The following is a 25,878-nucleotide window of genomic DNA, read 5'->3' as shown; positions in this document are numbered from 1 at the left end:
AAAGCCCCAGAGTGTGCTCCCCGTTCCTCCCCTCTTAGGCAAGCACCCCGAAAGCACAGCCTGTGTTCCTCCCGCCTCCTGGATTCTTCCTCCACGATGCTGGGACCAGACGACGTTCTGCTGTCCTCTTCGCCTTTGCTCATTTGTCCAACACCAACACTTCCTCAGCACCTACCGAGCCAGTGCACCACGGCCGCCACCAGTCACCTCCGTGACTGAGACAGTGCTGTTCCTGTCCTCCTGAAGCCCACTGCCTAGTGCAGGGTCGTGCGGATTTATTTCGCTGCAATCCCAACGAAAGCTACAAAGAACTGCACGCCTCTGCTCACTGCACTTGCCACTGAACAGGCAGTGACTGAAATCAGGAGCTCAGCTGGCTGCTGCACACGTTTCTGGGTAAGTGGAAGGAAGTCTAACTGCAGGGCGCATGGCGACACGGCTTCCCCCTAAAGCGCTCCCGCATGAAGCTCAGAAGCATGACATTGAAAGGATGCTCCATCCTGAGAGATGAGTACTCACCTTCGTGAGCCCAAATATGACGCTGAAGGTCTGAGCCGTTCTTCATGAAATAGAAATCACAATACGGGCACTTCATGGCTCTCTTTCCAATCAGCCCTTTCAGCTGAACCCTCCTCCCGAGAACCTCGGAAATAGTGCTCATGGAGACCTCTAGATGAAAAGCAGGGTGATCATCAGAAGCCAAAGGAGATCGGCTCATGAAAGATGGACGTGAACCTCGTGACGGTGCCCGAACCCCAGCACTAACATGACAAATCCAGTTGTGCCCCATGGAGTCCAGCAATAGAATTTAGGCCTAAAAGTTAAACCAGAATCTACAAGTCTCAAATCTAAATATCTGTGAGCATAAAACGTGAGGGACAGAGAAACAATGCCACAAGGCACCGTCACACAAATGCAGGACGTGAAATCATCTACAGCAGAAGTGACCCGGTCCCTCCAAAAAATTGATGTCACGGGAACAAAAGTGGGCTGGGGTGTCCCACAGAATACAAGACACTCGAGTGACGTGACAACTAAAAACAAAATGCCTGAGTCTTGATTCAAACAATCTTCAGTGGACTCGGGAAATTTTAAATGAACTAACGGTAGGTAATGATAAGGAATTACCATTAATTCTGTTTGTTTTGCCTGATTTTACTTTTGTTTTTATTTCAATTCTAGTTGGCTAGGGGCGCCTGGGTGGCTCAGTCGGTTGAGCGTCCGACTTCGCCTCAGGTCACGATCTCACAGTCCGTGACTTCGAGCCCCGCGTCGGGCCCTGTGCTGACAGCTCGGAGCCTGGAGCCTGCTTTGGATTCTGTGTCTCCCTCTCTCTGCCCCTAACCCAACTCGCATTCTGTCTCTGTCTCTCTCAAAAATAAACGTTCAAAAAAAAAAAATGTTAAAAAAGATTCTAGTTGGCTAACATACAGGGTAAAATTGGTTTCAGATTTAGAATGTAACACATAGCACCCAGTGCTCCTCATAACAAGTCTGTTTTAATGGCGACCCAGTGGTTGTGTTTAGAAGACGCCCTTACTTGCTACAGATGCATCCTAAGTTCTTTTACGGGGAAATGGCATGCGTGTGGGACGAACTTGAAGATATTCTAGGACAAAAGTCTGGAGGGTCAGTACAGGAAACAAATCTGATAAAGGGCACGCGGGTGCAGAGGCCAGGCTGTTACGGATCCTTGGGGTCCCTCCTGTTACCCTGTTTTGTAGACATTTGAAGTTTCAGCCACAGAGAAAGAACAGCTCACACACGTTCATGAGCAAAGGTTGGGCGGTTTAAATGAGCATCCCCGGCTCACACCGGACACGGGTGACACAGGACACAGGCCGACACGGGGAGGGCAGGACAAGGCCACCAGAACACCATGGGTGAAGGCCTCAGGGCTCCATCTGCTCCCGGACAGAACGTGAGAGTTCATGAACTCTGTGATCTCTCTACTTTTCCCCATTATCATCGGTAATCAGGCAGTCGGTGCCCAAAGACAAGAGCGGACACAAAACAAAGAGAAAAGGGACACGGACGCAGGGGAAGTGCACCGGCTTACCTGTCCCTCACTTCTGCCACACACAGCACCCATGTTAGCACCCATGTCTGTGCCCCCGGGCCTGCCCGTGTGACACCCAGATCTGGGGATGGGCCTTAATGGTGGCAGCCCTACCCCAAGGCTCTCACGGGGTGGCAAGGAGGTGGCAATGACCTGAACACAGGGGTCAGCGTCCCCAGCCAGGGAGCCCTCACATCCTCCCCAAGGAAGAACACAGAGAACACACAGGAATTAACGGGGCAGAATGGAGGAAATGTGTCCCAGTTGGCGGGAACAGAAGTGTGGCAGGCATGAGTGGCCAGGTGGCTCGTGCTCACACCTCTAAGTGGCTAAGGAAACCAGTGTGGGGAGACCCAGGGTGACAGTCACCCCGACTCGCCAAGGCTCCTCAGCCTGGGAGTGCACACCCTTCATAAACCACCCTGTTGAGGAACAAGCTTTTCACGGGGGCCAGGCACCGGCTTCCAGGGAGTGGAGTCTAGGTCAGACCTGCATTGTAAGTGACCCATCTGAAGGCATTCAAGGTGCACATGAAAAGGGGGGAGGGAGATGACAGTGTGGGGAGAGTATCTGAAGGCCAGATGAAAGGATAAAATGAAGTAAATGGTTATAAATTCCCAACCTTAAATAAAGGTAATCGTATCCCTTAAATTTACTCATACCTCCGTCCCTCTTTATTTCCATTTAGTGCAGTTGACATGTAATGCTGTGTTTTAAAATAAACATAAGCATTTTAGGGGTGCCTGGGTGGCTCAGTCAGTTAGGGGTCCAACTTGGGCTCAGGTCACGATCTCACGGTTCATGAGCTCAAGGCCCGTGTTTGGCTCCACGAAGCGAGGAGCGTGAACCTCGGATCCTGGTTCCCCTTCCCATCTACCCCTCCCCCGCTCAGCACTTTCTCAAAAATAAATTAAAAACGCATTAAAAATAAATGAACAAATAAACAAATAAGTGAATGAAACATAAGCATTTTAAAGTTAATTTCCTCTCCAAAATGCATAACCTTACCAGGATGGTTGGTCTTGATATGTGACTTGATCAATCGATCTTCTGAAAAAGACTTTTCACACACAGGACAAGAATAACTCCTTTTGTCCTTAACAGAAAGAGAGCACAGTCAATTAAGCGTCCCACTTAAACCTCGGCTCCGTGGAACGTCCACCACCACCGTCACCACCACCGCCACCACGGCCAGACCACAGTGCACCTTTGCAAACGTGTGACATGCCCCTGCACCTGGCCCTCACAGCCCGGGAACAGTAGCGGCTCCGCGTCAGAAGGGAGGGACGGGGCTTACAGACGAGGGTCCGGTGAAGGTGGCCGGGCCAGCAGAGGGCAGGGCTTGGCCTCGAGGTCTACCACGCAGACCGGCGCTGCTCCGCGACCCAATGCGTATTATGTCCTCCAATGCTCTCTGCGTGGTGTGGGGGGGTTTCACAGAGTTATTTTACTGGGACTCACAACCACTCTCAGTGGACAGGCATTACTGAGCTCACATTGCAGATGAAGAAACCGAGGCCCAGAGGGATGAGCCCCGAGTCTGAGAGGAAGAGCGGGCGTCTGAACCTGAATGCACACAGGCCCGCCCGGGCCGCTCCTGCTACTCCCCAGGCCGCGTCCCACGGAGGTTCATGCTCCTCGCTTCGTGGATCCAGCTCCCACGAAAGGAGAAACGCTTGTGAATGATCAGGCTCTAGCTCTGCTCATCTGCCTTTTCCCTCGGCTCACTATTGGGCTAGTTCATGGGCCAACTGTCCCCAGAGGGTGGGTGTTAGGGGTTAAACCGTGTCTCCTGCAAAATCCACGTAGTGAAGTCCTAACCCCCCAGTACTTCGGAATGAAACCTCATTTGGAAAGAGGGTCACTGCAGCTGTAACTAGCTAAGAAGAAGTCATCAGGGCGGACCGCAATCCAACGGGTCTGGTGTTTGGACAGGGACCTGCACACAGGGGGATCCCACGTGGAGATGAAGGCAGAAATCCAGGTGGCGAGTCTACAAGCCAAGAAACGACAAAGATTGCTGGCGAAACGCTGGAAGCTCAGAGGGAGGCAGAGAACAGACTCTCGCTCATGGCCCTCAGGAGGAAGTAACCTCGCTGACACCTTGATCTTGGAACGCTAGCCTCCAGAACTGCGCGACCAGAAACATCGGGTGTTTATGCCACTCGGTGGTACAGGGGCTCGAGGGACGAGCGCGAGGGGTAAGCTGAGGAAGGGAAAGGTCGGCCTCTGGACTCCACCTGCTCTGCAGGGGCTCCAGACAGGTGGGAGAGGCGGCCAGACAACAGAGAGCCATGGGTACGGGTCTCACTCGTGCTCCCACCCTCGACGCGCCTGTCAGGAAAGACAACCAAGTGAGGCTGCACACGAATCACTCAGAGAAACGCCCGCAAAAACCCACAAGAAGCTTCAGAAGCGTGACCTGTGTGAACAAACTTCACAAGCCTGCAAGAACCGCAGGAGCCGTGACGGCAAGGATAGTTCTGGAAGGTGTTCCCAGTCCGCGCTCACTTGCATTTACAGAATGAACCCCCACCATTTGTTGGGCACCCGCTAGGAGCTCGGCATCGAACCAAGTGCTCTCATGTCTTAGTAAACGAACACAACCCTCAGAGCCACCCAGAAACGCAGTCAACTCAGACTAATAACAGCAGCAGCGACAGCGACCATTTCTTCCGAACTTCCTCGTCCAGAGTGCTGTGTGTTACATACCACGACCGACGGGGCATTTAGAGCCGCCCAAGGCCACACCCCCCGGAGGGCAGAGATGGGCGTCCAAGGCAGACCCCTGTAGTCCCGAGTTCCTGCTCCTATAAGACAGTGACCAAGAGCACAGACTCAGGACTCACAGACCCCGAGCTCAAATCCTGGTTTCGCCACTTAGCTCGGGAACCCTGGGCAAGTGACTTAACCGTCCACGCCTTGGTTTCCTCATTTGTAAAATGGCAATAAAAACCGCCTGTTGCTAGGAGGAAAAATGAAATTACAAACACATAAAGCAGACTTGCAACTTCTAGTCCAGCACGGGAGAGGCTAGAAGTTTCTACTCCATCCTAACAGTAGATGAATACGCTGAGAAAGGAACAACCCTTCTTAACCCTTAAGACATGTGAGGTCACAGGGGCAAGCCAGGGCCCCCCAACCTGAAGAGAAGGCAGAGAATCACAACTTACTGGAGCAAAATCCCACAGGCACACACCCCCCAGAAAACCGGGACCAGAGTAGGGCAACCAAGACTGGAATTGATAAGCTGCTGGAAACTCACCATGGCCAAGTAGGAGAGTTCAGCATTCCAGGGGCACCCGCTTTTGTGAGTTTTACCCCTAGGGCCTCCACCCTGTACTCACAGTGAGCATCAGAGAAAAACCCATCCTTCTGGCAGGGAGAAGGGAAAAGGAACCATTCTGAAACACGCTGGAGCATTCTATCCTTGACAACACCTGCCCCCCAGAGGAAACCAGTTCACCAGAGCCTAGCTTGCCGGGGTATTATCAGAGACTAAGCTACCTGGAGGAGGAGAAGTACCCAATTCCAGCCCCCTACAGCCTTCCACACGGGAGAAAGGACAGACCCGAACCCGGCCCACTTCAGCCATCCTTACCCACCTAAGGGAGTTAAAAAAAAAAAAAAAATGAGGAACACTGGTGAAGTTCATGTCCATAGGCGGAGGCTCCTGAGAGACTGAGCCCTAATCACAGGGTTACGGAATGATTCTCCTCCCCCACACCGTACCAATACATTACGAAACGCCTATTTACGGCAAGTCCTTGTACCCAGTACATCCTGTCCAGCTATGAAGGAAGAATAATATTACAAGACTCACGAAAAGGCAAAAAGCACAGTTTGAAGAGACAGAGCAAGCATCAAAAGCAGATTCAGATACGGCAAGGATTTGGGGATTATGAGACCAAGCATTTAAAACAACTTGAATGTGCACACTAAGAGTAAGAGCTGTACTGGACAAAGCAGACGGCACGTAAAGGAGAGGGGCAATGGAAGCAGAGGCGAAAATTCTCAGAACCAACAAAGAGAGAGGCTAGAGATCAAAACCACTGTGGCCGAAATGAAGAAAGCCTTTGATGGGCACGTTAGACTGGATACAGCTCAATCTCGGAGTCTAAGGATATCTCAAAAGAAGCCTCTAAAACTGAAAAGCAAGGGGAGCCTGGGTGGCTCAGGTCGGTTAAGCGTCCGACTTCAGCTCAGGTCACGATCTCGCGGTCTGTGGGTTCGAGCCCCGCGTCGGGCTCTGTGCTGACAGCTCGGAGCCTGCAGCCTGCTTCGGATGCTGTGTTTCCCTTTCTCTCTGCCCCTCCCCCCGCTCGCTTGCTTGCTCACTCTTCTCTCTCAAAAATAAATAAATATAAAAAAGAATTTTTAAACTGAAAAGCAAGCAGAAAGATTGATGAACACAGAACAGAGTATCAAAGGGACGTGTATGTAGTAGGAATATGAGAAGAAAGAGATAAAGAAAATGAAGAAATACCTACACCAATAATGACTGAGAACTTCTCTAATATGATGTCAAACACCAAGCCACAGATCCCAAAAACTCAGAGAACATCCAGTAAGAATAATACCAAATAAACTACACCCATCATTTTCAAACTACAGAAAACCAAAGATAAAGAAAAAATACTGAAAGAAGCCAGAGGTAAAAAATAAAACCAAACAAAAAAACACCTTACCTATAGAGGAACAAAGATAAGAATTGCACCCAACTTCTCAGAAACTACACAAGCAAGAAGAGAATGGAGTGAAATGTTTACATAAAGGAAAAAACACCAACTCAGAATTCTGTACCCTGCAAAACTACCCTTCAAACATGAAGGAGGGGCACCTGGGTGGCTAATGGTTTAAACATCTGACTCTTGATTTTGTCTCAGGTCATGATCTCAGAGTTGTGATATCAAATGCCTCATCATGTCAGTGCAAAGCCCGCTTAAGATTCTCTCTCTCCCCTTCCCTCTGCCTCTCCCAAGCTCACCCATGTGTGCTGTCTTGCTCTCTCAAAAAAAAAAAAAAGAAAGAAAGAAAGAAAGAAAGAGGAAAAAATGAAGGAAAATACTTTCTCAGACAAACAAAATTGAAGGAATTTGTTACCACTAAGACCTGTCTTACAAGAAATATTAAAGCAACATAAAGTTAAAAAAAAAAAAGCAAACAAAGAGGAAAAAGTCAAAAGTTGATCTTCATAAAGAGCACTAGAGAAGGAAGAAGTAAAGGTAAAATAAAAGCTCTTATTTATCTTAACCTTCATTGATCTAACAGAAAGTTTGTTCAAAATAATGACTGCAACAATGTATTCAATACACATATATATGCTTATATATAAGTGAATAAATACCGGCAATGATACACAGGGTATGAAGAAGGAATTAGGATTATTTTGTTACTACAAGATACTGACACTATCCACAGTGTAGAACAGTGCTATCTGAAAACTAACTTGGATTCTATGTAAATGTATGCTGCAAGTTCTAGGGTAAACACTAGCAAAAGTTAAAAAAAAAAAAATTGTAAGTGATAAGCTAAGAAAGGAAAGAAAATGAAACCATATGAAATGCCCAGTTAAAACTACAAAAGGCAGAAAAGAACAAGAGTAGAAGATAAGAAACAGAAAACAAGGGCAACAAACAGAAAACAGTAACAAATATGGTAACTATTAATTCAACTGTATCAATAATCACTTTGGACATCAATGATCTAAACTGCATCAATTAAGAGATTACCAAACTGGGGTGCCTGGGTGGCTCAGTCGGTTAAGCGTCCGACTTCGGCTCAGGTCATGATCTCACGGTTCGTGGGTTTGAGCCCCACATCGGGCTCTGTGCTGACAGCTCAGAGCCTGGAGCCTGCTTCGGATTCTGTGTCTCCCTCTCTCTCTGTTTTTCCTCTGCTCGTTCTCTGTCTGTCTCTCAAAAATAAATAAACGTTAAAAAAAATTAAAAAAAAAAAAAAAGAGATTACCAAACTGGATCAAAAAACAAGATTCAGCTATATGTTGGCTCTACGAAGCCCACCTTAAATTTAAAGACACATACAGATTAAAAGAAAATAGATGGAGAAAGATATACCATGCTAACACTCATCAAAAGAAACAGGAAGTAGCTTGCTAATTTAAGAGAGAACAGACTTCAGAGGTGGTTATCAGTGATAAAAAGGGGCATTACCTAATGTTGAAGGAATCAATTCTCTAAGAAGACATAATCATCCTTAACATGCGTGCATCTAACAACAGAGTCAAAAAGCATGAGGCAAAAAATGGTAGAATGGCAAAAGGAGAAATAAACAAATCTACTGTCTTAGCTGGAGATTTCAACACCCCTCTCTCAGAAACGGACAGAGCCAGCAGGCAGAAAGTCAGTGTGGACATGGCTGAACTCAACAACACAGTTGAATTCAATCAATCAACTGGGTAAAGTGACATCCATAGACTACTTTATTTAACAACAGCAGAATACACGTTCTTCTCAAGGTCACACAGAACGTTCACCAAAACAGACCACATTCTAGACCATAAAACAGCCCTCAACAAATTCAAAAGAACAGAAACCATAGAGTGTTTGCTCACAATGGGTTAAACTAGTAATCAATAAAGAAAGATAGCTAAGACTATATCAAAATATGTACATATTAAGTAATATACTTTTAATAACATGAGTTAAAGAAGAAATCACAAGAAAAAATTTTTTTAATATTTTAAACTAAATAAAAATGAAAACTTCTCAAAATATATGGAAAGCAATGAAAGCTGTACTTGGAGGGAAATCTATATAGCACTGAATGTATAATATTAGAAAAGAAGATCTAAAATCAATCATTTAAACTTCCACCTTAGGAAAGTAGAAAAGATGACTAACTTAAACCCAGGTTAAGCATAAGAGAAAAATATGAAAAATTAGAGCAGAAACCAATTAAATTAAAAACAGGAAATCAATAGAGAAAAATCAACAAGACCAAAAGTTGGTTCTTTGAAAAGATCAATAAAATCATTAAGCCTCTAGCCAGTCTAACTAGGCAAAAGGGAGGGCAGAAGCCACTAACATCAGAAATGAAAAAGGGGACATACTACAGATCCCATGAACATTACAAAGGTAGTAAAGGGATACCATGAACAATGTTATGCCCACAAATTTGACAACCTAGATGAAACAAACCAATTCCTTAAAAGACACAATCTGCCAAAAATCATGCCAAAAGAAATAATCATAATAGGCCTATCTCTACTTAAGAAACTGAATCAATAATTAATAATTTTCCAACAGAAAAAGCATCAAGACTAGATGTGTCTACCAAACACATAAGGCACAAATTATACCAATTCTCTACAATCTCTTTTAGAAAACAGAAGCAGAGGAATTACTTCCTAACTCATTCTATGAGGGCAGCATTACCCTAATGGCAAAAATAGACAAAAACATTGTAAGAAAAGTAAATTACAGACCAATATCTCTCATGAACAGAGAGGCAAAAATCCTCACCAAACCTTAGCACATCAAACCCAACAATGTATAGTAAGATCTGTATACCCCAAGTGGGATGGGGAGCCTGGGTAGCTCAGTCAGTTAAGCATCTGACTCTCTGATTTCAGCTCAGGTCATGATCTCATAGTTTATGAGTTCAAGCCTCACATCAGGCTCTGCACTGACAGCATAGAGCCTGCCTGGGATTCTCTCTCTTCCTCTCTCTCTGCCCCTCCCCTGCTCATGATCTCCCTCATTCTCTCTCAAAATAAGTAAACTTTAAAAACAACAACAAAAGAACTATACACCACAACCAAGTGGGATTTATCCCTGGTAGGCAAGGCTGACTCAACATTCTAAAATCAAATAATATAATCTATCACACCAACAGGCTAAGAAATAAAAATCACATGCTCATATCAACAGTAGCAGAAAAAGAATTTCATAAAATGCAACACCCATTCATGACAAACAATCTCAGTAAACTAGGAAGAGGGAGGAACTTCCTCAACTTTAGACAAAGATTATCTACAAAACACTTACAGCTAACATCATACTTAATAGTGAGTGGAACTGGATGTTTTCCCACTATGATTAGATTAGATTAAGGCAAGAATGTCATCTCCCAATACTCCTTTCAACACTGTACTGAAGTCCTAGCTAAAGCAATAAGGCAAGAAAAGGAAATAAAGACATACACGTCAGGAAAAAAGAGACAAAACTGTCTTTGTTTGCAGATGACATAATCATCTATGTAGAAAGTCTGGAAGAATAGATAAAAAAAAACAAAAACTCCTGAAACTAATAAGCAATCATTACAGCAAGGTTACAAGATAAAAAGTTAATGCACAAAAGTCAATTGCTATCCTATATACCAGCAATGAATAAGTGGAATCTGGAATTAAAAATGATACCATTTATATGAGCACCACGCACAACTGAAATGCTTAGGTATAAATGTAACAAAATATGTACAAGATCTATATGAGAAAAACTATGAAATGCTGATGAAAGAAATTAAAGAAAAAAAAAGTAGAAAGCTATCCCATGTTCATGGACAGGAAGACTCAATATGGTTAAGATGTCAGTTCTTCAAAACTGGATCTATATATAGAGTCAACGCAACCCCAACCAAAATCCCAGCAAGTTATTCTATGGTTATGGACAAATTGCCTGTAAAGCTTATACAGAGAGGCAAAAACAAAAACAGAATAGCTGACACAATCAATATTGGAGGAGAAAAACAAAGTTGGAAGATTGACACTACTCAACTTCATGATTTATCATAAAGCAACAATGATGAAGACAGTGTGGCACTGGTAAAAAAAAAAAATAGACAGCAGATCAGTGAAAAAGAATAGAGCCCAGTCAACTGATCTTTGACACAGCAGCAAATACTATACAAGTGAGCAAGGACAGTTTTCTCAACAAATGATGCTAGAACAACTGGACAGCCAAAATGACAGACACACATCTTACAGTCTTCCACAAATATTAACTCATTGTGGATCACAGACCTAAATGTAAAACACAAAATTATAAAACTCCTAGAATGCATACAAGCAAACCTAGTTGGGGGCACCTGGGTGACTCAGGTCATGATCTCGCAGTTTGTGAGTTCAAGCCCCGTGTCAGACTCTGTGCTGACAGCTCAGAGCCTGGAGCCTGCTTCGGATTCTGTGTCTCCCTCTCTCTCTGCCCCTCCCCTGCTCACACTCTGTGTCTCTCTGTCTCTCAATAACAGATAAACATTAAAAAAAATTTTTTTTAAAGAAAAAAAAAAGAAAACCTAGATGGCCTTGAATATGATAACGACTTGTTAGATACAACAAAAGGCCCAATCCATGAAAGACTGAATCGATAAACTGGGCTTCATTAAAATTAAATTTTCTGCTCTATGAAAGATGGTGTCAAGAGAAGAAAAAAAAAAGTCACAGAATGAGAGAAGATATTTGCCAAAGATATATCTGATAAAGGACTCTTAGCCAAAATATGCAAAGAACTCTTCAAAGTCAACAATAAAAAAAAAATTTTTAAACAAGCCAAAGACCTAGACAGCTCACCAAAGTAAGTAAATGAGAAGATGCTCCACGTCATATGTCATCAGGAAATGCAAATTAAAGCAAGAATGAGATACTACTATAGACCTGTTAGAATGGCCCAAGTCCATAATACTGACAAACAGATACACTGTGGCACAACCAAACAATGGAATATGCTCAGGACTAAAAAGAAATGAGCCTTCACGCCATGAAAAGATGGGGAAGAAACTTACATGCGTGTAACTAAGTGAAAGAAGGCAGTGTGAAAGGCCACATGCTATAGGATTCCAACTGTATGACATTCTGGAAAAAGAACGACGGAGAAAGTAAAAGGGTCCACAGTGGCCAGAATGCAGGGGGAAGGGAGGGATGAACAGGCGGGCAAGGAGAATTTTAGGTGAGTGAAACTACTCTGCATGGTGGACGCACGTCATGATCCATTTGTCCAAACCCTCCGAACGTACAGCACCAAGAGGGAGCCTTAATGTAATTAACTCCAGACTCTGGGTGTGACTAGTGTGTCAATGCCCGTTCACTGATTACAACAAAGGTACCACCGTGGTGTGGGATGTCAGTCGTGGGGAAGGTAGTGCACGTTTGGGGACAGAGAAATCTCTGCACTTTCCGCTCAATTTGCAGTGAACCTAAAACTGTTCTAAACAATAAAGTTTGAGACAACACACATAGAGTGCTTAGAACAGAGCCTGGCCTATGGTGAGCACTCAACAAATCTGAAAGACTGCTGCTGTGGCTGCCGCATTGCTATCAATGCAACTCAGCCTCAGACACCAGACTTTCTTGGGGGCTAAAGCAGCCTGGGAGTCTCCAAGAGGGAACTGAGCCAGCACCCTCCCAAATTCCTTTGTGGTTTAGTTGCTGCCGTTGCGGAACCTCTCCTGAGGGTGGTGCTCCCCAGAGCATACTCAGGAGAAGGGTATTTAAAAAACAAAAACAAAACCTAATAAAGTCCCCCTGAACCACCAAAAGGTCTGGATGCACTTCCCACAAAACACCTGGGTTCCAAGCAATGTCTGCCAAGCTCAGGGGTCCCAGGGGTCCGGGCAGCTCCAGGGAAGCTGCCCTGAGCTTTGCACGCAGCCAATGCCACAGACTTCCACGCAGGCTACATCGTGGGCTCAGGGCTGCTCGGGGTGTTTCTGTCACTGTCCTCCTCTGCCCTTGACCCTTCCAGGTCACTCCATCACTCCCTGGGTCTGCACACGGGAACTCGTGCTCACAGACCGTTTGGAAAGACGCCACTGGGCCTGGTGCACGTCCTGGAGGAGGCCTGTCAGCTGCCCCCGGTGCCCTCATCAGCAGAGATGATGGAGGAGTTCAGAAGGGCTTTGAAGGAGTTTACAGTGATCTCCCCTGAGTCCTTGCTATTTGATTTTTTTTTCTTTTAATCTCTGATAGTCTGAAAGCAATTTATCTTAGAGCTTATCAGGGCCCCTCATTTCTTGATGTCTTTGAAGACTGTCAGAAGGACACAGGCGGTGGGAAAGGGTGCTGGGAGGAGGGCGCACTCTTAGGACTCATTTATTTCTTTTTTCGACCTCAGTTCCGTGCCGGAGATGAAAACCCAAACTGACACAGCAAACTTAAAAAGAGCGGTTGTTAAAAGAGTTCCCGGCAGAGGCGGAGAGGGAGAGGCCCGTGCGGTAATAATGACGGTCAAGGAGCCCAGACCTCGGAGTTTGTTTGCTCTGGTGGAAACGGCCTTCAAAGCAACACAGGACCCTTTGAAAGAAGAAAGGCATCAGCTAGAGTCTGTGGCCACAGTGTGGGGCGCAGGAGTAGCCCCAGGGCTTGGGCGTAGGCTCAGGCCCTGGCTCTCTGCCTGGGTGAACCTCACCTTGGTCAACAGCTCTGCAGCAGGTGCCCTGGCCCCCAGAGCAACTGGGCAGTTCTCAAGTCTGAAACTAGCAGTGGGTGGAGAACAGCAAACCTGCCCCTGCCACCAAGGGAATTCACTATCGCATCATTACCACTCCTATAAAATATCTGACATCAGGACGCCTGGGTGGTTCAGTCGGTTACGTGCCCGACTTGATTTTGGCTCAGGTCACGATCTCAGGGTTTGCGGGTCGAGCCCTACTTGGGATTCTCTCTTTCTCTTTCCCTCTCTCAAAATAAATAAATAGGCTTTAAAAAAAGAACAAAAACTAAAATAAAATATTTGATATCAAGTTCAAAAAATAAGGTGGAAGACTGCACTCTGACCAATTTCTCAGGAATAAAAGGCTATGGTTATGGGATCTGCTGTCCTCCATGGACTCACTCGTTCATTCCTCAGACGTTCCAAGGGCCCCTGTTACGTGCCAGGCATTGCGCGGAGGACAGAGGTGTGAGGCACTGGCCCTGGCCTCAAGGGGCCCGTGAGCCACTGGGAACTGCCAACACACAGAGGCAGAAGGTATGACGAAGGCAGAAAAGGTGACCCATTTCTGAAGGCAGAAATGGGGACTGATTTGAACAAGCTAGATAAAAGCCCCAAACGTGCTCCATTTAGAAGGTCGACTCCAGGATCATCCTGTCCGCTGAAAGCAGTTCTGTTGTGTCAGGCCATGCCCTCCAATTCTGCACACTGGCCTTGCTCACGGAAGCTGCATTTTCCGCCCAGGAAGCTCTGCCAGCCCTAGGTCCCCAGGGCTGCGGATAAATGCCCAAACACGGTGACACAGAAACAAACGGTCTGCGATCACAGAGGAAAAGTCCATCTGGCTCCCGGCCCTTGGAAAAGGAAAACCTCATATCCAATCACTTTAGTTCAATAATATTTTCCTCCACTAAAAAAAAAAAAAGAAAAAAAATGACAAATCCATTTATTTCCAGAAAGATCCAGAGGGTGGGTTCCTCTACTTTCTCTGTGTTTTCTTGACAAGATATTATTTTACTTTACCTCCAGCAAGTACATGCAAGATGTTTTAAATATGTGTACCCTTGTAGCCAAAAACAGACCAAGCGCTTTTCAAAGACCGGGCAAGCGCTAATTTCAAACATGTGCCAAGAGACCACCACGCCCTGGATGGATGGACGGAGGCGTCCTCCACCGGCCCAATACTACCGCTCTCCTCCTCCTGCTAACTGAGAAGGACGAGCTAGCTCAGACCCGCCTCTCCCCTGGACACCTGGACCTGTGCCGCGGCCCTCACATCCGTCATCCCCGAGTCCCCACAGCAAGCCTGGAGCGCTTCGCAGAAGCGAACTCTCAGAGAAGTTCGGAAGCGAAGCCACAGCCTTGCGAGGGGCGGAGTCAGCACGTGACACCAAAACGTGCCCGTTCCCAAGGGCGGGCGGGCTTGTGGCTGCCACAGCGCCCTCAGATCGGCTGGATACCTGTGAGGTATTCTTGGAGAGCGCCCAAGCTGGAGATAAAGGGAAAAGACTGACATATCCTGAGCAGTCACCATCTGCTCTGTTTCCTGCCATTTCAATCGTGTCCATCAGGAGGGACTGAAGGTGCAGATTCCCAGGTCCCCCTCAATTTACAGAGGGGGCAAGAGCCCGGCGACCTGTCACCCCATGTGATTCTGATTCGGGGTGTCATGAGTTACATCAGCTGGGTCAGCAACTTACCAACTGCTTTCCTGGGACCCACAGGGGGCCACCCGTTTGGCAACGTCACACACGCTGACACGTAAACACACGGAGACGTGGAAACAAAGGCCTCAGGAAACAAAACTTAACCCTGGGTCAGGGTGACTAAGACTGGTGGTTTCTATTTTATTCTACCGAACTTCATTCTTTTTTTTTATTTTTTTTAGATTTTTTTTTTTATTTTTTTTTATTTTTGGGACAGAGAGAGACAGAGCATGAACGGGGGAGGGGCAGAGAGAGAGGGAGACACAGAATCAGAAACAGGCTCCAGGCTCCGAGCCATCAGCCCAGAGCCTGACGCGGGGCTCGAACTCACGGACCGCGAGATCGTGACCTGGCTGAAGTCGGACGCTTAACCGACTGCGCCACCCAGGCGCCCCCCGAACTTCATTCTTAAGATATGCTCACTAGTTGTGCTCAACTTACTAGTTGAAATCCATTGATTTCACAACTATCCAAATGGACCATGACCTAGGGACTGAAAAAACTGACCTGAGTGTTCTACATATATATACTTTTTCAAGTTTATTTATTTTGAGAGAGAGAGAGAGAGCCATGGGAGGGGCAGAGAGAGAGGGAAAGAGAGAGAGTGAGAATCCCAAGCAGGCTCTACACTGTCATAGTACAGAGACCATGCGGGGATTGAACTCACAAACTGTGAGATCGTGACCTGTGCTGAAATCAAGAGCCACCCAGCACCCCTACATATATTTTCTAATTTATTCACCACAACCCCAAAGGGCAGGAGAAGGTACCTAATTTTCGTGTTACAGCTGAAAAAGCAGAGGCTCGGCAAACGCCCAAGATCACAGGGGTGGAGACGAGGTCTGAGCTACAGCACGTCACAACCCAAAGCCCGTGGCACTTCATCACCGCCGGGTTCTCCTAAGTCTCCCCTGCACAAAGTCTGCACAGTGCTGTAAAAAGTGGGCTTGCTCCGGCAGCATCATTAACTGCCTCCCCTGACTGGCTCTCCACACGACCTGGATGCCAATACATCCTGGACGCTAAGTCACACCATCTGGTTGCTCAAGAGAAGGAGGGTCTGCAAGGAGAGACTATATTACATGCAGTCACACCTTCTGATCATTGGGTGCATCATCAGCTAAGAAATGGTGGAGAGTAGGGGCGCCCGGGTGGCTCAGTTGGCTGAGCGTTCGACTTCGGCTCAGGTCATGATCTCGCGGTTCGTGGGCTCGACCCCGCGTCGGGCTCTGAGCTGTCAGTTCGGAGCCTGCAGCCTGCTTCGGATTTCTGTGTCTCCCTCTCTCTCTGCCCCTCCCCCACTCTCACTCTGTCTTTCGAAAAATGAATGAACATTAAAAAAAATGAAAAAATAAAAAAAAAAGAAATGGTAGAGAGTCACAGAAATAGGAACTCAGCCAAATTATGCCAGACTCCTATTACAACTGGGATGGACCCGGATGGAGGCCCATTGGAGGGGCAGGGGGTCAATCTGAAATCTCCTTAATTTTGCACCGCATGGGAATCTGTGTTGAAAACGCGTAAGTGTTGGGTCAAATGCAAAAGCCCAACCAGACTCTTGACACACCTGGCCCATCTCCCTGGGTCACAGGTAAGGGAACCAAGCCCCAGGCCGAGGTGAGGTCACACAACACCACTCTCCCAACTCAGGTAGACCCTTCCCTGACCAGAGTCCTTGGCTCGGCACCTTTACATCACGAAGCTCACTTGTGCTATCTTGTGGGACCCTCACCGCGACCCTGAGAAAGCACGTATGTTTATATATATACAAAGTGCCAGCCAGGCCGAGCCACAGACATCGAAAGCAGATTAGTGGCTGCCTAGGGCTTGGGGAGGGCAAGGAAGCAGTGCAAGCTAATGGAAGATCTCCCCACCAGGGCAACGTTGGCCTCATTACAGAAATAATTTACAGGCTCAAAAGACAAATGGTGTCTAAAATCAAGATACTGGAGCCCGTTTTCATACATGATGCCATCTGACTACATCGGCAATATAGTCCCACTAATTCACGGAAAACGCTGTCAATATCCTGGTGGGAATACAGAAGGTTTCCCCTTGTGTGCTGCCTCTCTGCTGGCCTCTCTCGTGGCCAAAGCCTACTCATCAAGCTCGGAACCCCTCCTCCGGGCAGCCCTCTACCTTGGCCGGGACCTCCCTGGGGCAGAGTGGGAGGAGGAGGGTGCTCTGTGTTCGCCTCACTTCCCTCCCTCATTGCCATACCGCCATTACTGTCCCCTTGCTTGTCCTCCCGTGCAACAAAGAGCACCTTGAAGACAGACCCCGGGTCTTACTCCCATCCGAAGCCCCAACGCCCGGCACGTAGACTGCGGCGCCTCTGAACTGTGTCGCGAGCTTCAGAGCAGCAGGAGCACATTTACCTTCAAAAGTGTCTCAAATGGGAGCTCCCATGAGGCTTAGTTGGTCAAGCATCTGGCTCTTGATTTCAGCTCAGGTCATCATCTCACGGTTCGTGGGATCGAGCCCCGTGTCTGGCTCTGTGCTGACAGCGTGGAGCCTGCTTGGCATTCTCTCTCCCCCTTCTCTCTCTGCCCCACCCCTGCTCGCACACTCTCTCTCTAAACAAATAAACATTTTTTTAAAAGTGTCTCAAATGGAAGAACTGCAAATATTGGGGGTGAGGGAATAGATCAAACATCAACAACGTCTAAGAAAACACGAGTGTTCATGAGAATCACGAGAACACCCTGTTTTTATAAGGTCAACAGAGCCACACTCCCTTACTCCCGCTCCTCTCTTGCAGTAACGTTCAGGGACGTTTCGTTGTTGTGGCACAAGACACAGCACGGATAGTATCGACACAGCCCCCGCTCTGATGGGACAAAGTGTACCCCCACCACGTCCCTTCCAACGGTGTGCAAGTGTCCCAGGGGCCCCTCAGAAGGACGTGGCTGCCGTTCATGACCCACCACGCAGCGTGGGCAGTGACAGGAGCGTGGCTCACAGATAAGCACGCAGGCCTGAGCTCCGCCCACCCTGACGGCCAGCGTGATGGGGGGCAAGCTACCGAATGATCTCACAGAGAGGGCTCCTGATCCACCCCGGGGAGGAAATAATCCCACCTCCCGGAAGAGGTATGAGAGTAAAGATTCGAGGGTCCAGACCACAGGACGAAACAGAAACTGTTCCTTCCCTTCTTCAGCACCCACTTCCCCAGCTGCCTCAGGTGTCCACAGTAGGGAGAGAAGCCTCTCAGAAGGAAGAGTTGCAACCACAGGGAGTTGGAAAGAGAAGCTTCTCTAAGTGCTGGATTATCAAGATAAAGGAAAGCATGTGAAATTGGGGCTTAAGATCTCAGGACATGTTCCCGACATGGCCCTGCTGACCCTGAGGACCAGGGATGTGGCCAGAAGGCTGAGTACCAGCATCCAGAGGCAAGAAAAGCCTGGGCTGGACCTGGGTCCCTCTGACACACGCGACAGGCAAGGAAAATGGGTACAGGATAAACAGGTGGCCGCACACACTGCCGAGCTCTTTCCCAGCCTCCTCCTCGGGGTCGACCTTCAGCCTCCATTTCAAAGTCTCTCAGGGCAGAACAAGACCCAACATGATAATTACAGTAAGTAATAGCAATTGTTAATAGTCAATGGCACATGGTGCTTACTCCTCGTCAGGCATTGTTCTAAAACGTTTACGCATGTTCTCTCACTTCACCTTCCCCTGAGGATGGGTAAACCGAGGCATGGGGCAGTTACATGACTCATCCTGAAGTCGGATGCACGGTAAATGGGGGAGCCAGAGTTTAAAACACACGGTCTGGTTCCTGGTCTTCACTGCTACCCTCCAAGGCTGCCCCAGCACCCTGTCCTCACGTCGCCCTCACTCAGCTCCTGGCTTCACGTGCGTTTCTAGCAAAGTCACAGCCATGATTTCTGCCACCCCGGTTTTCTCCACCCTAAGATGGTACAGGAATCAACACCAATCTAACAGCTCTTCTGGAAGGAAACAGAAGGGTGTGCCTTCATGCGCTATCCAGAAAGAGGGACAGAGAACATGTGCTAAGAGGTCCCAGGTCACATGTAGTAGCAAGCACACAGTCGACAGCACAATCGCTGCTCCGGGTTCTTGCTCCAGAACTTTCCAGGTTATCCTCCCAGTAACCCTAGGAGATCTATCTACACACACAAACACATGCGTACATCTGTGCTCTGCCATTTGCAGGCATGTGTAATACACGCACGTATACACGTGCGTACGTGTGAGTTTAACACGTGCAGTCTGTGCATGTACGTGTATACACACGTGTGCGTGTATAAAATGGACATACACTGGGGCGCCCAGGTGGCTCAGTCGGTTAAGCATCCGACTTCAGCTCAGGTCATGATCTCGCGGTCCGTGAGTTCGAGCCCCGCGTCGGGCTCTGTGCTGACAGCTCGGAGCCTGGAGCCTGCTTCGGATTCTGTGTCTCTCTCTCTCTCTGCCCCTCCCCACCTCGCACTCTGCCCCTGTCTCTCAAAAATGGATAAACATTAAAAAAATTATTTTTTAAATGGACATATACTTCTTCATAGATATTTCATACAGAAAGGCTACCAAATCTCAGAAAGGACAAGTGACTTGTCCCAACACCCACAGCCGGTGCGAGTGCTGGAGGCAGTATCAGAACCCGGGCATCTAACCCTAAAGCATGGGCTCTGACCCACCCACTATACCTACAGCACCCTGACTTCACCCTTAGTGACCAACTGCTACAGCATGGGTGATCTTTGTGCCAGAACAGAGTGGAAGCAGGCCCAGCTTCTGAAGCCTCCTTCTGAGCCCAGCCGTCTGTGATATAAAAAGGAAAGCCATTAACGCAGAACCACGCCTGGGGCCAGCTGTGCCTCCTTTATCACGTGAACAAGGCTCAAACCACGCTCGGGTGTCAGCCCCTTGAGTTACATGAGAATTTGCAAAACTAAACAGTCATTCATTGTGTTACGTCACTTTCCACCGAAGAATTAAACACACTTCACCATTATGAATATGGACAGCATCTTGGCTTAAACGATCGCCTTTCTGTTTTTAAATAAGAGCGCTTCACAGACAATCCCTCACAGAGAGTCGACAACAAGTAACACAAGAGGACACCAGCGTCATCGACATTTACCGCGCTCTCCCCGTGAACCAGACACTGCCCCCCGCCCCGCGGGCACCACGGCATGTAACCTCTCAACGGCCAGGGGCAGCTCTTCCTACTGCCGCTTCTGTTGCTGATGATTCTTTACGATGTCACTTAAGAAAGCCTTGCTTTAGTTCCACGCTGTAGATCTTCCTTCCAGAGGTTTTCTCTGATGCTGAACAGTGGGCCCAGAAAGCAAATCTGTTCCGCCTCATCATTTTGCAACGTATCTGAGACTCTGCCTGTGGAGGGGGTCCCGGGGCGAAGCCTCCTGGGAAGGACGCTCGCGTGCAGGGCTCACGGGGAAGCGGGGCACCTTCCCATGCGCACAAAGGTTAGAAAGCAGTGGGCAGCGGGGGCAGACAAGCTGCTGCCCGGGCTTACTACTTACCAGTTCTGTGTGAACTTTAAGATGTGCCTGCAGCTTGTATTTATCTGGAGTTGAGTAGTTGCAGCCATCGGTGGGACACTTCAGCAGGACGTTACTGTGTTTCTGAATAACGTGGCGTTTAAGGCAGTTTTTGGTGATGGAGGAATAATGGCACTGGGAGCAGTGATACAGGTGCTCCCGGGTGTGGGTGCGCACGTGCATGTCAAAGTGCACTTGGTACCAAAAAAGTTTGCCTAAAAAAATATCGGCACGTGAGAACAAGGAAGCTTCTTTCAGACTGGATTTGATTTTCTCATTATTACTTTTTTACTACTCTATTTGTCTCCCTCTCCGGCTTGTCCGGGTCACCCTTCATGCTTTCCTCACTTCTGCCTGGAAATGGCTTTTTAGAGGCGGGAGGCTGTGAACTTTACGGGTGCTACGCTGTTTGCGTGACATCAGAGCTAGGACAGGAGGAAACAAGTGTTTCCTGAGGACCAATCACAGCACCACATGCTGCTGGGCACTTGCCTAAATCAGGGTCTCTGACCCCTGCCGACACCTGGGCCAGAGCTGGGCTCTCCCACCACCCGCGCTGCCAGCTCTCGGGGAGCCTCAGGGGCCCTGCCTGCACGGACGGCTGCGAGGGCTCCAATCGGGGCTCTCTACAAGGACCTGCAGGGAGAACAGGGCCACGACTCAAGCTACACTTTGAACCTGTCACGTGCCAGAAGAACCATTCTTCTTGGCTCAAGTTCCGGCAGCAGCCGTGAGAGAGACCACTGCGTGTGCCTGCCCCAGCCAGCGCGGCCACCTCCACAAATACGCCACACGCTAGACTGTGACACAGGTGGCCGCCTCCTACTGTCTACAAATGATGAAGCACAGCTCGTTGACGAGTGGTTCTTTGCAAAGAGACACGAGCTCAAACCAAACACGAGGTGACCCAAAGCAGGCTGGGGACGGGCGGGGCTGTAGGGAACGAGCGCTCAGCCGGCTGCTTGCCCAGCGCCGCCCTCCTTACCGCAGTATTCACACTCCAGGTCCCCGTACACCTTCCGGATCCTCTCGCACAAGCCGGTGTTCATCCTTCTCTTCTGTAAGCCATCCAGGATCTTCATGAACGCACTGATGCCGGCCCGGTGCTCGGAGGCCGGGCTGCAAGAGTCAGGCTGGGGCAGGGCCACGTCCCCTCCACCTGCTACCGGAGGAAGGTCCGAGGCCTCGCCTGGGTTTGACCTGAGACACCTACTAGGATCTGGTCCCTCGGACGGGAGGGCAGCCATTTTCTGCCCTGCCTCTGGGGGGCTCTCGGCCCCCCGCGCGTCCAGGTTCGCTCCCGCACTTCCGGCCTTGGATGGCAGTGATGGGACTTCTTCACCCTGAGTCTGGGAGGAGGCTCCGCGCCGGGCGTCCAAGGTCTCCCCGGGGGCGGTGCGAGCCTCCGCAGAGGAGGGATCATTTTTCAGTAAAAACTCCTCGGAGACCACCGCCTGCGAAGGAAGGTCCGAGGCGTCGGCGGCTGCTTCCAGCCCGCAGGGTGGCAGGGCGGCCCCCTGGGCCTGGGGGACGGCCAAGTGCGTGGGCGGGGCGGGCTCCTGCGCCGCGGCGGCCTCCGGCTCCTTCCCGGCCCCCTCGTGGGGCCCAGCGTCTGCGGGGCAGGCCGCCCCCTTGGGCGCATTCACGCCCGGGAACACAAACTCCTCCTCCGCCAGCTGCGCCTGGCCCCCCAGCGCTTCCTGCTGGATGTCCCCGCCCGGCTCCAGGAGGCAGAAGCTCTGGTTGATGGAGCTGGTGAAGAGCCCGCCCTCCTGCGCCGCCCCGTGCGCCTCCCTGATGTGCGAGCGCAGCCGGATGGAGCTGACGAACTTCTTGAGGCACAGCGCGCACACGTACACAAACGGGTGCTTCCGCACGTGCAGCTCCAGCGCCTGGTACTTGGTGGCCCCGTGGCCGCACAGCTCGCAGGCGAAGGGCCACTTGTCCCCGTGCACCAGCATGTGGCGGTCGCGGTCCAGCTCGTTCTTGAACTTGCGCTCGCAGATGTGGCAGTCGTACAGCAGCTGCCGCTTGCCCTCCCTGGTGAGCAGGCAGAGCTCCTCCAGGGCCTCCTGCACCTTCCGGTCCTGCGGGTCGTGCGCGTGCCGGACGTGCTTGATGAGGTTCTTGACGTCGGAGTACTTCTTCTTGCAGAAGCGGCAGTGCTGCTTGACCTTCTTATGCACGCGCTCCACGTGCACCTTCAGGTGCCCTTTGCTCAGGCAGGTGAAGGCGCAGTAGTCGCAGGCGAACTTCTCGCCCGTGTGCTTGCGCAGGTGCACGTTCAGGTTGGCCTTGATGGCGCTGGCGTAGCTGCACTGGGGGCACTGGTACGGCTTCTCGTTGGTGTGGATCCTCAGGTGCGCCTGCAGCGAGTGCTTGAACTTGAACACCTTGTTGCAGTACTCGCAGGTGAAGATCTTGAGCTGGGTGGGCCCTAGCCTGGAAACAGACGACAGCACCGTTACCCTTGGAGACGCCGCACCTCCCTAAGGACCGTGAACTCCTTCTTGGGAACCGAACGCCAAAGGCTCAAAGTGACCCAAACGGCCCTGAGGCTGGATGGAGGCATTCATTCCGCAACAAGCGGGACCGACCGGAGGGCTGAGTATGGACCGGGCGCGTACAGAGACTGGAGCTCACGGTCTGGGGGAGGGGAGACAGGTGAGCACATGCTTGCACGACAGTGGGGCAAGTGTCCATGGGAACATGTGCGGGGGGGCGGGGGGGGGGGGGAGGAGAGAGAAAGAGACATCTAACCTGGATTCAGGTAGTTGGGAAACTTGCTAAACAGGAGATGTCTGAGTTGAGGCTTGCAGAACGAGAAGAGGGAGGCAAGAGGAGAAAGAGGGAAGAGGGATGTGTCACTCACAACGTACACAACAACCAGCTGTGCTCCAAAGCTGACCTGTACGTCTTCTGGCTACATGACCCGTCATCAACGGAACAAGCTCCATCGGCTCCGTGAGACCAGATACAATCTGCTTGGGTTTGTCCACCAGCTTCAACAAGCCAGACTTGCTTGTTCATTCAACCAGCTCGTCCCTTGCTGCCACCCGTCGGTGAAAGACCCGCGTCCCTACGTCCTCCCAGGGCAAGTGAACGGGCCTATCTGACTGGTCACCTGGACCTCATGAGACGAGCTCCAACTTTCCCCTTCTGGCAAGGACGGTCTGCCCGTGAACAGCAAGTGGTACAGTGAGTGCTTAGCTAGGTGGGCATGCGTGGGCCTGGCCAGGAGCGGTCAAGGACTGCAGGTGAGGCAGTCAGGTGCCCAGGAACGGGAAGCCCCGTGCTGATGAGCACCACACCATGTCCCCCGCAACTCCATCAGTAACAGAGCTGATGCTCCAGTCTCCATCGCCCTCCTCCTTTACCACGGCTAATTTAGAGCTGAGACGGGGAAAAGAGGGCTACTGTTCAACTGCCGTTTATTAACCTCATGAATAATTTATTAATGCTTGTCACTTATGAATACCTGCCAGTGTGTTTCAAGCGCTGTGTCACATTTTGTGTGTGTGATGGAGAATAAAAGCATGGTCTGCCTCGTGGATCCTTTCTCTTTCAATATGGCCATGTGTATGAGATGGTAATAACAGCTAATAATCACTAAGGATGTGTGAACTGCCCAACCCTACACTAACTATATTTATTTCTAGCCTCGTTACCCCCATTTTGCAGATGACAAAACTGAGTCTGTGCCCAAGATCATACAGTTAGTAAGCGGTGACGCCAGGATTTGACCCCAAGCAGACTGTCTGCCTCTAGAGCCTGCGTGTTCCTCCTCCTCCTCTATGATGCCAGCAAACACCACATACACCAGTCCCCCTCCCCAATGTAATTGTATACACAGAGAAAGTCCCCTGTACGGGACTTCCAGTGCCGTTGGAATAGCCCCGCCTTGTTTTCGAAGTCAGTGAATGATGGCCACTAAAGTACTATAGCATGCACCAGGGACAGGAATTGACAGATGACACACAGGCAGGTGAGGCTTCCTCTCCTCTGTACCTATACTCCCGCTGGACAGTATGTCGAGGTTGTCCATGAAGGTCCTCAGAAACACTGATAATCTCACTCAGTGCTCTTGACCAGAGCCCATTAAGCTGTATCCACTAGAACTGCAAAGTCTGTATATATGGAACTACCCATTCAACTATGCTTGATCAACATAGGTTGCCTTGTCTTTAAATTAAAAATATTTAAATCGATTGTAGTTCATAAACACCAGAGGGTACAATTCACATAATGTAATTAAAATATTCAAATTTGAAAGTTAGCACTCTGCCTGCATGCTAAACCCAAGGCTAATGTCAGGAAACTAATTTGGATCTTTCTCAAATGACAAAGAAATCCAGAAGGTGATAGATTTTATTGGTATAAACAACACTGGAGAAAGAAACCCAAGATTCAAAACGTTAATTAAATAAACAAATCACAGTACTTTCTCCTCTAATGCAAGATCTAAATGTTCTTAGGAGAATCTTTGGCTCTGCCTTTTTTTTTTTTTTTTTTGTATTATTACACAGAAACCTGATAAAGCCCTCCGTGCCCTGTTTCCTGCCAAGGGGAATGAATCTGATGAAGATTCCAAGGAGCCTACGTCAGACTCTCAAGCGCAAGCCTTACTCACTAGGACCGTGAACTGACACACAGGGCCGCAGTGTCCATATGACTGTTTTTAAATTACTTCACTCCAAATGTTCCCCATGCTGGGAGAGAAGCACTCTTACCAGTGCATTTTAGAAAGTTATTCACTTCCGGGAATCAATTAAAGGAAAGAATACAAAAGGTACTCGAACAAAGGTGCTCACAGTGAAAAGCTGCTTGAAGGTCCCAACATAGGGAACTAGTTTGTTAGCACATCTGTTTTTTTCATTCATTCATTCATTCACTCACTCATTCATTCATTCATTCATTCATTCAAAACAAGTATTCCAGGCACTGGGGACACAAGAGGGACAAAAACAAACACAACTCATTCTCTCCTGCAGCTCACTTTGTGGAGGAGGTGACAGGCCAGACTAACAACCACAAAAAGGAGCAGATAAGGACTACGGCTCCCTGGTGTGATGGGAAAAGGCAGGATGCTCCATGAGCCCAGATCAGGGCCCACTCCAGGCCGGCTGTCCCGAGCACTGCGCACTTGAGCAGAGAGCTGAAGGGTGAACAGGATAACCAAGCGAGGGAAAGGGGAGGCA

At 49.1% G+C, this 25,878-nt stretch overlaps 1 protein-coding gene across 3 annotated transcripts in view; it reads right to left on the bottom strand.

The window, feature by feature from the left end:
- The window catches only part of ZFAT (zinc finger and AT-hook domain containing), a 190,622-nt gene that overhangs the window by 91,259 nt on the left and 73,485 nt on the right, over window positions 1-25,878 (bottom strand). For all 3 annotated transcript variants that reach the window (XM_049633451.1, XM_049633453.1, XM_049633452.1), the window contains 4 exons: window positions 21,666-23,122; window positions 20,663-20,895; window positions 3,068-3,155; window positions 520-669 (listed from right to left, as the gene is read on the bottom strand). In XM_049633451.1, coding sequence (XP_049489408.1) covers window positions 520-669; window positions 3,068-3,155; window positions 20,663-20,895; window positions 21,666-23,122 — 1,928 coding nt within the window. The remainder of the gene's footprint in view (window positions 1-519; window positions 670-3,067; window positions 3,156-20,662; window positions 20,896-21,665; window positions 23,123-25,878) is intronic.

Source organism: Panthera uncia, chromosome F2 (genome assembly GCF_023721935.1).
Source record: "Panthera uncia isolate 11264 chromosome F2, Puncia_PCG_1.0, whole genome shotgun sequence".
Taxonomy (NCBI): domain Eukaryota; kingdom Metazoa; phylum Chordata; class Mammalia; order Carnivora; family Felidae; genus Panthera; species Panthera uncia.
The sequence above is the reverse complement of the archived record's forward strand: the minus strand, read 5'-3'. Positions and strand labels throughout refer to the sequence as shown.